We start from the raw sequence: 13,006 nt of genomic DNA, 5'->3' as shown, positions 1-13,006 counted from the left end.
TGGAAGAAAACATGGGAAGATTGATTATTTCTTTGACATATCTTCTTGTAGAGTAACTTCAGCATGTATAGGTTTTAAACTACTAATTAAATTGCGCACACATATTAACATAATAGGAATACAGTTACATAACCAAAGCAGACCTATAATTACCAGCCATCTCCAGTGAAACCAAGAAAACCAGTTAGGTACCTTAGGCATTTGTGAAAACTTATCTACGATATGGTGGATATTGTCCAACTGAACTTGAACAGTCTGAGAGAAATCAGACAATTTAAAACAACCCATTCCTGGGGACTGTTTACATCCCATATGTTCTTTTAACAGTAAATAGTCTGTGGTTGTAAGATTATGGAGCGCTGCAACTTGCACTTCTCCTAATTCTTGGTTGAGCTCCAACAGTGTAGATCCAGTCAAATTTGTTGTTTTACTGTATGCACAGGCCAGCTTAGATATCTCCTTCTTCATTCCCATGGCAAGTCCCGGAACCGGTGGGATGAGTGCATCTACACCTGTAGCAGCACGTGGATCTTGGTTGGGGTTTTTTGATGATCCTCTTCTGGTATGAGTCTTCCAGAGAGTGCTGATGTTGGAACTTCTTTTTCATATCGTATCTTAGTTCATTTTCGGGATAGCCAAATTAGGCTTTGATCCTCTGTATAAGCACAAACAAATACTTTGCCTACCCTTTTATATGCCCTTTATACTATTGTGTAGAACTCATTGGAGGTCACCACACAGGAACTGCTTTTTTTTTTTGTTATCATTAATCTATACTTACATGATGAATATTATGTTTACTAGGCCCTCCCCTATACCAGGACCCCCCTATAAACCCTTTTACAGTCACTGTCCATCAGCATAGCAAAATGTTGTGAGACACTACTTGTCTTCTCTGTGTTGTACAGCCCTCCCCTTTCTCCCACCCCCCCATGCATGCTAATCTTAATACCCCCCTACTTCTCTCCCACCCTTGTCCCTCCCTACCCACCCATCCTCCCCAACCCACCCATCCTCCCCAGACTCTTTCCCTTTGGTACCTGTTAGTCCATTCTTGAGTTCTGTGATTCTGCTGCTGTTTTGTTCCTTCAGTTTTTCCTTTGTTCTTATACTCCACAGACGAGTGAAATCATTTGGTATTTCTCTTTCTACGCATTGGCTTATTTCGCTGAGTATAATACCCTCCAGCTCCATCCATGTTGCTGCAAATGGTAGGATTTTCCCTCTTCTTATGGCTGAGTAGTATTCCATTGTGTATATGTACCACATCTTCTTTATCCATTCATCTATCGATGGACATTTAGGTTGCTTCCAATTTTTAGCTATTGTAAATAGTGCTGTGATAAACATAGGGGTGCATCTGTCTTTCTCAAACTTGATTGCTGCATTCTTAGGGTAAATTCCTAGGAGTGGAATTCTTGGGTCAAATGGTAAGTCTGTTTTGAGCATTTTGATGTACCTCCATACTGCTTTCCACAATGGTTGAACTAATTTACATTCCCACCAGCAGTGTAGGAGGTTTCCCCTTTCTCCACAGCCTCGCCAACATTTGTTGTTGTTTGTCTTTTGGATGGCAGCCATCCTTACTGGTGTGAGGTGATACCTCATTGTAGTTTTAATTTGCATTTCTCTGATAATTAGCGATGCGGAGCATCTTTTCATGTGTCTGTTGGCCATCTGTATTTCTTTTTTGGAGAACTGTCTGTCAGTTCCTCTGCCCATTTTTTAATTGGGTTATTCGTTTTTTGTTTGTTGAGGCATCTGAGCTCTTTATATATTCTGGACGTCAAGCCTTTATCGGATCTCACATTTTCAAATACATTCTCCCATACTGTAGGGTTCCTTTTTGTTCTATTGATGGTGTCTTTTGCTGTACAGAAGCTTTTCAGCTTAATATAGTCCCACTTGTTCATTTTTGCTGTTGTTTTCCTTTCCTGGGGAGATATGTTCAAGAAGAGGTCACTCATGTTTATGTCTAAGAGGTTTTTGCCTATGTTTTTTTCCAAGAGTTTAATGGTTTCATGACTTACATTCAGGTCTTTGATCCAATTTGAGTTTACTTTTGTATATGGGGTTAGGCAATGGTCGAGTTTCATTCTCCTACATGTAGCTGTCCAGTTTTGCCAGCACCATCTGTTGAAGAGACTGTCATTTCTCCATTGTATGTCCATGGCTCCTTTATCAAATATTAATTAACCATATATGTCTGGGTTAATGTCTGGATTCTCTATCTGTTCCATTGGTCTGTGGCTCTGTGTTCTTGTGCCAGTACCAAATTGTCTTGATTACTATGGCTTTATAGAAGAGCTTGAAGTTGGGGAGTAAGATCCCCCCTACTTTATTCTTCTTTCTCAGAATTGCTTTGGCTATTTGGGATCTTTGGTGTTTCCATATGAATTTTTGAATTATTTGTTCCAGTTCATTGAAGAATGTTGCTGGTAGTTTCATAGGGATTCCATCAAATCTGTATATTGCTTTGGGCAGGATGGCCATTTTGACGATATTAATTCTTCCTAGCCACGAGCATGGGATGAGTGTCCATCTGTTAGTGTTCCCTTTAATTTCTCTTAAGAGTGACTTGTAGTTTTCAGAGTATAAGTCTTTCACTTCTTTGGTTGGGTTTATTCCTAGGTATTTTATTCTTTTTGATGCAGTTGTGAATGGAGTTGTTTTCCTGATTTCTCTTTCTGTTGGTTCATTGTTAGTGTATAGGAAAGCCACAGATTTCTGTGTGTTAATTTTGTTTCCTACAACTTTGCTGTATTCTGATATCAGTTCTAGTAGTTTTGGGCTGGAGTCTTTAGGGTTTTTTATGTGCAGTATTATGTCATCTGCAAATAGTGACAGTTTAACTTCTTCTTTACTAATCTGGATTTCTTGTATTTATTGGTTTTGTCTGATTGCTGTGGCTAGGACCTCCAGTACTATATTAAATAGCAGTGGGGAGAGTGGGCATCCCTGTCTAGTTCCTGATCTCAGAGGAAAAGCTTTCAGCTTCTGGCTCTTCAATATAATATTGGCTGTGGGTTTATCATAAATGGCCCTTATTATGTTGTGGTACTTGCCCTCTATTCCCATTTTGCTGAGAGTTTTTATCATGAATACATGTTGAGCATTGTCAAGTGCTTTTTCAGCATCTATGGAGATGATCATGTGGTTTTTGTCTTTCTTTTTGTTGATGTGGTGGATGATGTTGATGGACTTTTGAATGTTGTACCATCCTTGCATCCCTTGGATGAATCCCACTTGGTCCTGGTGTACTATCCTTTTGATGTATTTTTGAATTCGCTTTGCTAATATTTTGTTGAGTATTTTTGCATCTACATTCATCAGGGATATTGGTCTGTAGTTTTCTTTTTTGGTGGGGTCATTGCCTGGTTTTGGTATTAGGGTGATGTTAGCTTCATAGAATGAGTTTGGGAGTATCCCCTCCTCTTCTATTTTTTTGGAAAACTAAGTAGAATGGGTATTATGTCTTCCCTGTATGTCTGATAAAATTCTGAGGTGAATCCATCTGGCCTGGGTATTTTGTTCTTTGGTAGTTTTTTTGATTACCGCTTCAATTTCGTTGCTGGTAATTGGTCTGTTTAGATTTTTCTGTTTCTTTGTGGGTCAGTCTTGGAAGGTTGTGTTTTTCTAGGAAGTTGTCCATTTCTCCTAGGTTTCCAAGCCTGTTAGCATATAGGTTTTCATAGTACTCACTAATAATTATTTGTATTTCTGTGGGGTCCATCATGATTTTTCCTTTCTCGTTTCTAATACTGTTGATTTGTGTTGACTCTCTTTTCCTCTTAATAAGTCTGGCCCTGAGGCTTATGTATTTTGTTTATTTTCTCAAAGAACCAGCTCTTGGTTTCATTGATTTTAGCTATTGTTTTATTCTTCTCAATTTTGTTTATTTCTTCTCTGATCTTTATTATGTCCCTCCTTCTGCTGACCTTAGGCCTCATTTGTTCTTCTTTTTCCAATTCCAATAATTGTGACATTAGACCATTTATTTGGGATTGTTCTTCCTTTTTTAAATATGCCTGGATTTCTATATACTTTCCTATTAAGAATGCTTTTGCTGTGTCCCACAGTAGTTGGGGCTTAGTCTTGTTGTTGTTGTCGTTTGTTTCCATATATTGCTGGATCTCCGTTTTGATTTGGCCATTGATCCACTGACTATTTAGAAGTGTGTTGTTAAGCCTCCATGTGTTTGTGAGCCTTTTTGCTTTCTTTGTACAGTTTATTTCTAGTTTTATGCCTTTGCTGTCTGAAAAGTTGGTTGGTAGGATTTCAATATTTTGGAATTTACTGAGGCTCTTTTTGTGGCCTAGTATGTGGTCTATTGTGGAGAATGTTCCATGTGCACTTGAGAAGAATGTGTATCCTGTTGCTTTTGGATGTCGAGTTCTATAGATGTCTATTAGGTCCATCTGTTCTAGTGTGTTGTTCAGTACCTCTGTGTCTTATTTTCTGTCTGGTGGATCTGTCCTTTGGAGTGAGTGGTATGTTGAAGTCTCCTAGAATGAATGCATTGCATTCTATTTCCTCCTTTAGTTCTGTTAGTATTTGTTTCTGGAATGCTGGTGCTCCTGTATTGGGTGCATATATATTTATAATGGTTATATACTCTTGTTGGACTGAGCTCTTTATCATTATGTAATGTCCTTCTTTGTCTTTTATTACTTTCTTTATTTTGAAGTCTGTTTTGTCTAATACCAGAATTGCAACACCTGCTTTTTTCTGTCTGTTTTTTGCATGAAATATCTTTTTCCATCCCTTGACTTTAAGTCTGTGCATGTCTTTGGGTTTGAGGTGAGTCTCTTGTAAACAGCATATGGATGTATGGATGGGTCTTGTTTTTTATCCATTCTATTACTCTGTGTCTTTTGATTGGTGCATTCAGTCCATTTACATTTAGGGTGATTATTGAGAGGTAAAAACTTATTGCCATTTCAGGCTTTAAGTTTGTGGTTACCCAAGGTTCAGGGTTAGCTTCTTTCCTATCTTACTGTCTAACTTAACTCACTTGTTGCGCTATTATAAACACGGTCTGATGATTCTTTATTTCTCTCCCTTCTTATTCCTCCTCCTCCCTTCTTCATATGTTGGGTGTTCTGTTCTGTGCTCTTTTTAAGAGTGCTCCCATCTAGAGCTGTCCCTGTAGGATACCCTGTAGAGGTGGTTTGTGGGAGGCAAATTCCCTCAACTTTTGCTTGTCTTGGAATTGTTTAATCCCTCCTTCATATTTAAATGATATTCGTGCTGGATACAGTAGTCTTGGTTCGAGGCCCTTCTGTTTCATTGCATTAAGTATATCATGCCATTCTCTTCTGGCCTGTAGGGTTTCTGTTGAGAAGTCTGATGATAGCCTGATGGGCTTTCCTTTTTGGTAACCTTTTTTCTCTCTGGCTGCCTTTAATATTTTGTCCTTGTCTTTGATCTTTGCCATTTTAAGTATTATGTGTCTTGGTGTTGCCCTCCTTGCATCCGTTGTCATGGGAGTTCTGTGTACCTCTGTGGTCTAAGAGGCCATTTCTTCCCCTAGTTTGGGGAAGTTTTCAGCAATTATTTCTTCAAAGACAATTTCTATCCCTTTTTTTCTCTCTTCTTCTTCTGGTACTCCTATAATGCAGATACTGTTACTTTTTCATTGGTCACTCAGCTCTCTTAGAATTCTTTTATTCATGAAGATCCTTTTATCTCTCTCTGCATCAGCTTCTCTGCATTCCCGTTCTCTGTTTTCTAGTCCATTAATGGTCTCTTGCATCTCGTCCATTTTGTTTTGAAGTCCTTCCAGAGCTTGTTTTATTTCTGTATTCTCCTTCCTTAGGTCTTGCATATTTCTCTGCAAGTCCATCAGCATGGTTATGACTTTTGTTTTGAATTCTGTTTCAGGAAGACTGGTTAAATCTATCTCCCCAGGTTCCTTCTCAGGGGAAGATGTAGCAGATGCCGAAGCTGTCTGGGTTAGTCTTGTCTGGATCATATTTTTTTGCCTTTTTATGTTGACAGGTGCTATTGACTGTCAGCTGGAAGGGCCAAACTTTTCACTTGCTACTGGCCTTTCTTTACTGGGACCCCTAGTGGCTTGTGTTGGGTAATTGCATGTAGGCTGGGTCTTTGTGTCTTGCCTGGCCTATATGTAGAAAACTCCCTTTCTTAGGGGACGTGGCCTGCCTCAGGCTGCTTCTCTGCTTTAGCAGAGCCCGGAGAGGTAATGGACGGGGGGTGAGGGGGGTGTTGTTTAGCTGTTTGCCTCCGTGAGGGGTCTCAGAACTGTCGCCCAGGGGATTCCCTGTAATTTCCAGCTGCTGGACTGTGACCTTTGTTGTTTCCATCCAGCTGTTATGTCCCTGTCCCTTTAAGACTTTCAAAAAGCACTTGCTTCTCTTTGTCACAGGGGCATCGGCTTCAGGACCTGCTCAGGTGTCTTGCTGCCCTGTTTCCTTAGTTTCCAGCCCTCCACGCATGCTCTGTGTCTGTGCTCTGGTGCGGGTGGTTGGGGCTGGGTGTTTAGCAGTCCTGGGCTCCCTCTCCCTCCTGCCGGGTGCTGGGGGGAGGTGTGCTCGGGTCCCGCCAGGCCGGGGCTTGTATCTTACCCCTTTCACCAAGCGCTGGGCTCTCGCACGAGTGGATGTCCTTTTAGTTGTCCTGTGTCTTCTGGTCTCTCTTTTAGGATTAGTTGTATTTGTTGTATTTTCAAAAATATATATGTTTTTGGGAGGAGATTCTCACTGTCCTACTCATGCTGCCATGTTGGCTCCGCCTCCTAGTGTAGCTCATTTTTAATAACATTTCTCTGAATATAGCAAACTTCTTAATTAGAACTATTCACCATAAATTCCAAAATACTTATTGTGGGGGAAAATGTTAAGAAAATTGTAGACATTGTCAATAAAACCTAGGCATTTTAATAGTCTGAATGATTTGAAATGATTAGTGAATAGAATCTTTTGGCTAAACCATTTGTATCAATAAGACTTTGTCTTAATGACCACTGATTTATTTAAAACAATTTAGATTTGAGGATTATGTAATTTTAAAACATAGAACTCATGCATCCTCTTCAAATCTTTTTTTGGGGGATAATATTACTATAAGCAATTTAAGTTTAAACTATAGTTTTACATGAAACTCAATTAAAAAGTTATCTTAGGAAGATTGGACTTGAACAGATATTTATTAGCTTATTATTTGCTATTTGGAATATTAGGGAATATTTATTAAGAAACAGTGTTTCCTCTATTTTTTAAAGACCAGTGTTTAAAACAACAACAACAACAATAACACATGTTTATAAATAACTTGTTAACATCTTTTAGGCTGCATTTTTTTATGTTGTTACATTGGTACTCTTTAGATTTCTATAAAAGGGACCTCAAATTTCCTTAAATCTAGTCAACTACTATACTATAGAAGATTTGAGTAATCTCTGTCAGGTAGAGATCATGTATAAAATGGTATCATTGTCAATCAGTTTTGAACAAATATCTGTATTATAAGTCTGTGGATAAAGCAGGAACTTGGAACAAAGTTCTTAGCTGCTTTTCCAGAGTGTTCTCTCTTGGATTTGTAGGAATAACCAAGGTGTAGGACTTACAAAGAAATCATCTCTTATATAGGAATTAGGTACTCAAGTTAATGCATTTCTGGTTTTGTTGGTATTTCTAAATAGATACTCTGAAAAACATATAAATGCTTTTTTCCATTACAATAAACCTCCTCTAAAACACTACTATCCTAAAACTAACAAGATGGTAATAAAAATCCCAAGGGAACCAAAACTTAGGAATGAATACTGTGGCAAGTGATGAAACCAGAAACTTAGAACTTTGAGGATTAATAGCAGGTGACACAAGGAGTAATGAAAGACTATGATTCAAAAAGAAATAATAAAATTCTTACAGCATTAAAGTTATTGAGTCAGCAGTTTGTAATCATCCCATAAAAAGAACATCAAGTACAGACAATTTTTAGTTTAAGAATAATTTCTTTCAAAAATTTTAATATATTCAAGCTATCCCAGAGAACAAATCAAGAGGGGACATTCTCTGTTTCATTTTATGAGGGTTGTATTACTTCAAACTAAAACTGAGCAGAAATGATGCCTGAAAGGTGAATATCAACTTTACTGATAAAAGCAGACATGAAAATTGTAAACAAAAGATTGGCAAACTAAATCACATAATATCTAAAAATTTTTAGTGTATTCTGATAATTAGAGTTAGACTTAGGAATGCAAGTTTGTTTAAATGATTTTAAAAAGTTGGTTAATATAATCCACCATATTAAAGAAAAGGTTAATATGTCTTTCTAAATGTTATCATAATTTATAACATTCTATAGTGGTTCATAAAACATCTCATTAAAATAAAAATGGGAGGAAAATCTTATTTTGATATTTAGAAAACCACATGGAGGTCCATTATCATATCTTATGAAATATTTCCTTAAACATTTCTGGAGGTTTTAAACTGCATAGTAATAAAAAAAAGTAATATATGTAAGTCGCTAGAAAGGAAGTAATAAAAACTACATTATTTGCTTATCATAATTGTTTTGTGTAGAAAACTCAAGAAAAGAAGAAAGATAAAATTAGAAAGTTTAGTAAGACTATGTAATAAAACAAATAGTATTCCTCTACACTAGCAATATGTAGAAAAAAATTTTAATCTTAAAACATTTTATGTTAACATCGACTGGAAATTTGATATATTCAGGACTTATTTTCTTGTTATAAGGATGACATTTCTCCTCCAATTAATCTTAAGTCTTAATGTAACTCCAAGTGCAATCTTGACAAAGAAATTGATGAGTTCATTCCAATATTAATATGGGAGAGGAAAAGAAAAAAATAATGATGACTTTCTTGAGGAAGAACAAATAGGAGGACTTGCTGTTCTGAGCATTAAGACATTATAAAAGAAAAATAATTAAAATAGTATATTATTAAGAAGATGGAGTAAAAAGACTAATGGAATTGTTTAGGGAGCCCAAACAGACCCACAAACATATAGAAATTCACAAATGACAGAATTGTCATTGCGCATTAGTGGAGAATGGACAAAGAGTACTTACTACTATCGTTACTCAGGTGGAAAAAACTGATTTTGTGTTCATGCCTCATAAAAGTGCACAAGCAATTACCTGGAAACATTGAAATGTGAAAAACAATTTCTTAAAACTTTTAGAGAAGAAACAAGTAACTTCATTATCTTGGGTTGAAAAGGAATCCTAAGCACATCAAAAATATGTAAACCATTACATTAAAATTATGCATATTAAAATTATGAACTATCCATCGTAAGATCAAATATTGAAAATGAAAAAGAAGCTAAAAAATTGGGGGGACATATGACCTAGAAAAGGATTATCCAGGATATACAAAAGCTTCCATAAATATGGGCAAAATACATAGACAGTTGCTGTACAGAGAAGGCTACATAGACTGTTAAATAATACATGAAAATATCCTCATTACTAATGAAGGAAATGCAAACTAAAGTCACAATTTTTATGTTCATTGGTTAACAAAAATTAGATACACTGTAAATAAGGCCATTAAGTTATGCTGGTAGTACAAAAAGCTTTGTAAAACCATTTAGCATACTCTGCAACCCAATAATGCTATTTTTTAAAACAAATAATGATATATGATTTCATACATACCACATTGCCAAAGATAAATGAAATAAAGGATACCACCATGTGTTGGTAAGGAATGGAGGGATTCATGCAGGGCAGGCATGAATGTAATCAAAACAGTGTTAAAAACGTGGCTTTCTTACTAAAGTTATACAGGCACATACCTTAATGGACCAGTGATTCCTTGCCTAGAGAAACTTTTGATTATGTTTATCAGAAAAAAATAAATAAGAATGTTTAATGAAGCATTGTTATGATAAAAACTATAAATGTTTAAAAATATTTATCCCAGGAAATTAATAAGGAAACCTGGAGGAATCTCAGAAATCTAATGATAAGTGAAAAAAGCAAATAAAAAAATAAATACATAGCCACTATAATCACCACGATGGAAGTTGCTAAGAGAGTAGATATTAAATATCCTCACCACAAAGAAAAGGTGTGATGGTATGTGATATGTGGAAGTATCAGCTAATGCTATGATGGTGATTATTCTGCAATAATAAGTGTCTACCAAATAAACATGCTTTACATCTAAATTTATATAATGTTATTTGTTAATTGTACCCAATAAAGGTGGAGACAAAAAAAGAATACACACATGATACCAAAACTTATGAGATGTAGCAAAAACAGTTCTTGAGGAAGTATATAGAATTAAGAAAAAAGAAATATCTCAAATAAGCAACATAGCTTTATATTTCAAGGAACTAGAAAAAGAAGAGTAAACTAAGCTCAGATTTAGCAGAAGGAAGGTAATAACAAAGATTAAAGCAGGAATAAATAATATAGACTAGAAAAGCAATAGGAAAAAATCAATGAAACCAAGAGTTGGAATTATTGAGTAAACAGGGTCCTAAAAGAAGTCTTTCTGAGAAAAATAATGTGATGGGCAAAACTAATAATATCAAAATATTCACATAATATTTTGTATAATAATAAGATTCTTGTAAGAAGATATATTTTGCCCAAAAAGGAATTTAGGCCCTTTACATTTCAGTACAAAATAAAACTTTGATTTATTTCTTAATTTCCCATGTTTGATTCTGTTCTACATTCTACCCATATTTTTTAAACAGATTTTTGTCTGATTTCTAGGATGTGAAAATACATAGCATCATTGTGAATTATAGAACAGGTGTAGGAATAAATACATAGACTATAACAAGAACACAGAAACTAATTTCATATTGGTTTGACATCTGTTGGTTTTATCATGACTTACTGATATTGTATATCATTATGTCAGTAGCATTATGTAATTTGGCATGTAATTTATATCAAAAGTTTTCTCTATCATTTTAAATAACAATAGCTATATAGTAATCCCATAGCTTTATATAGAATCATGCTAATTATAACACAGAACTGTCTCAAACAGCACGACTCCTAGTTTTGGAACTGAATTTTAAGTGAGTTACGTTGATGTCAATAGGAGGATCAAAACTAATAGAAACTAGTTGGCATTAATCACTCTTTTCTGCAGTCCCATAGTACTTTATTAATTCTTAAGAACTTAATTCATTTTGCTTTGATTTGTTGTAATTTCTGTGCAAGCTCATCAACTCTACCAAACTGAGCTTCTTGTAGTATCCTGTCTAATTCATCTTTCATATCTTACATTTATTGTTCATATTTTGAATAGCTATAATTCAAAAGAATAAAGATTATTCCCTCTGTTTTTTTAGAGTGTGCTTTTTAAATTTCTTTCAGAAATTTGGTACAACTATATAAAAGTGAAGATGACACAGAGATTTCAGAGAAGATTAAAACTCACTGGACTTCTTTGGGCCTAGAAGATGTACAGTTTGTAAATTATTCTGTGCTGCTTAATCTGCCAGGCCCTTCTGCCAGCTCTGTGACTCTGAGCAGCACTGGCCAATGCTTTCATCCTAATGGCGAGCCTTGCAGTGAAGAAGCCAGAAAACATAGCGGCCAGGATCTGCTCTGCTCATATGCAGCCTATTCTGCCAAAGGAACTCTCAAGGTAATATGACCATTTGTCTCTGTCATTTACAGTGAAATGGAATTAGAACACAACAGCTTTCATCTAAATTGAGCTGACTGGCAAGATGCAACATACAAAAGTAACCATTAAATGTTCTCAGTGTGGAGATACCTGGAAAGGGGAAGGAAGATTTGGATTGCCTGACCCCTTTCTTGTCATATTTTGGAAGTGAAAAAGCATTAAAAGAATTTAATTCAAAAGTGTTGAATGTGTGACTGAGTCATTCACATTTTGCTTAGTCCGTATAGTACAAATTCATTTCATTGTTTGCTTTTGAAGAGGCAAATTTTAATATATTGATATGGACAGAAAGACAGAAATGGAAGCAGTTGCATTTTGAGATTGTATATAGCACACAAGAAATGGAGTGGAAAATTGATGTGATTATTCACACTGTTACGATTTGAAATACAATGTTTCTGCTGTCTTAATGGAAAACACATAAATTGGGTGTCAAGCGTGGATTATTGATCTGTTTTATTCTGGGTTAGCTGTTTTTGTATTTTTGGGGGGGGCGGGGTTGGGTGTGGCATTATGGTTAAGTGCATAGCTACTAGAACCATGTGGACTAGTTTCAAATCTCAGCCCCTCAATTATCCATCTAGGTCTGAATTTCCTCATCTCTGCAATGAGGATTAAAATAGTTGCTACTTTATAAGGTTGTTTTGAGAATCAAATTAGCTAATATATATAAAACTGAGAGGACAGTGCCTAGTTCATAGGATGATTTACCAGTTAGATACAATGTATAATTGGTCACTAGTTGCCTTTATACAGGGAGGTCTTCTCTCTCCAGGTAAAAAATTATTTTACTAAACAAAGTTTAATTTCTTATAAAACTGTAGATTGCTCCTTTAATCCAGATGAAATAGTTATGTTTCTAATTACTTATTAGCACAGATTTAAGAATCCCACTAACTGATTAATATATGATATAAATAAATCATTCAAGCTATTTTGAAGAAATGCATGCTTGTTCCTAATGTTGTCTGTTTGGTGAGGGGGCGTCAGTTGTTTGTGGGGAAGGTGGTTCAGCAGTTTGTGCTCTGTTGTACTGTTCTCTGACTTCTAGCAGGAGGTCTACGTAGAACCGGCACCACCTCAAAAAGCCTTATCTTTAATTAAAAATCAATATAACTTTAAATGTCTGCATCCTTTCTAGTGTGGGACTCACTATATAATTTGACTTAATATACACTAATTCTGGTAGGCAGTATTACCTATGTATTATTAAAAATAGAAGGAGGCTACCAGCTCTCTTTGGTTCAGAAGTTTTAGTCTCAAGGCAAGTTTCTAAAATCATCCCACATGTTTTCTCTGACTCCTAACCCTGAATAAACCACACACATTTCCAGCTTCCTCTTT

The 13,006-nt window shown here is 35.8% G+C and overlaps 1 protein-coding gene across 9 annotated transcripts in view; it reads left to right on the top strand.

Moving 5' to 3' along the window:
- Positions 1 to 13,006, top strand: part of NAALADL2 (N-acetylated alpha-linked acidic dipeptidase like 2) — a 1,394,480-nt gene that overhangs the window by 785,478 nt on the left and 595,996 nt on the right. For all 9 annotated transcript variants that reach the window (XM_073232064.1, XM_073232060.1, XM_073232062.1 and 6 more), the window contains one exon: positions 11,347 to 11,620. In XM_073232064.1, the coding sequence (XP_073088165.1) occupies positions 11,347 to 11,620 (274 nt within the window). The remainder of the gene's footprint in view (positions 1 to 11,346; positions 11,621 to 13,006) is intronic.

This window comes from Manis javanica, chromosome 3 (assembly GCF_040802235.1).
Source record: "Manis javanica isolate MJ-LG chromosome 3, MJ_LKY, whole genome shotgun sequence".
Taxonomy (NCBI): domain Eukaryota; kingdom Metazoa; phylum Chordata; class Mammalia; order Pholidota; family Manidae; genus Manis; species Manis javanica.
Note: the sequence above shows the minus strand (reverse complement) of the source record. Positions and strands in the feature narration are given on the sequence as shown.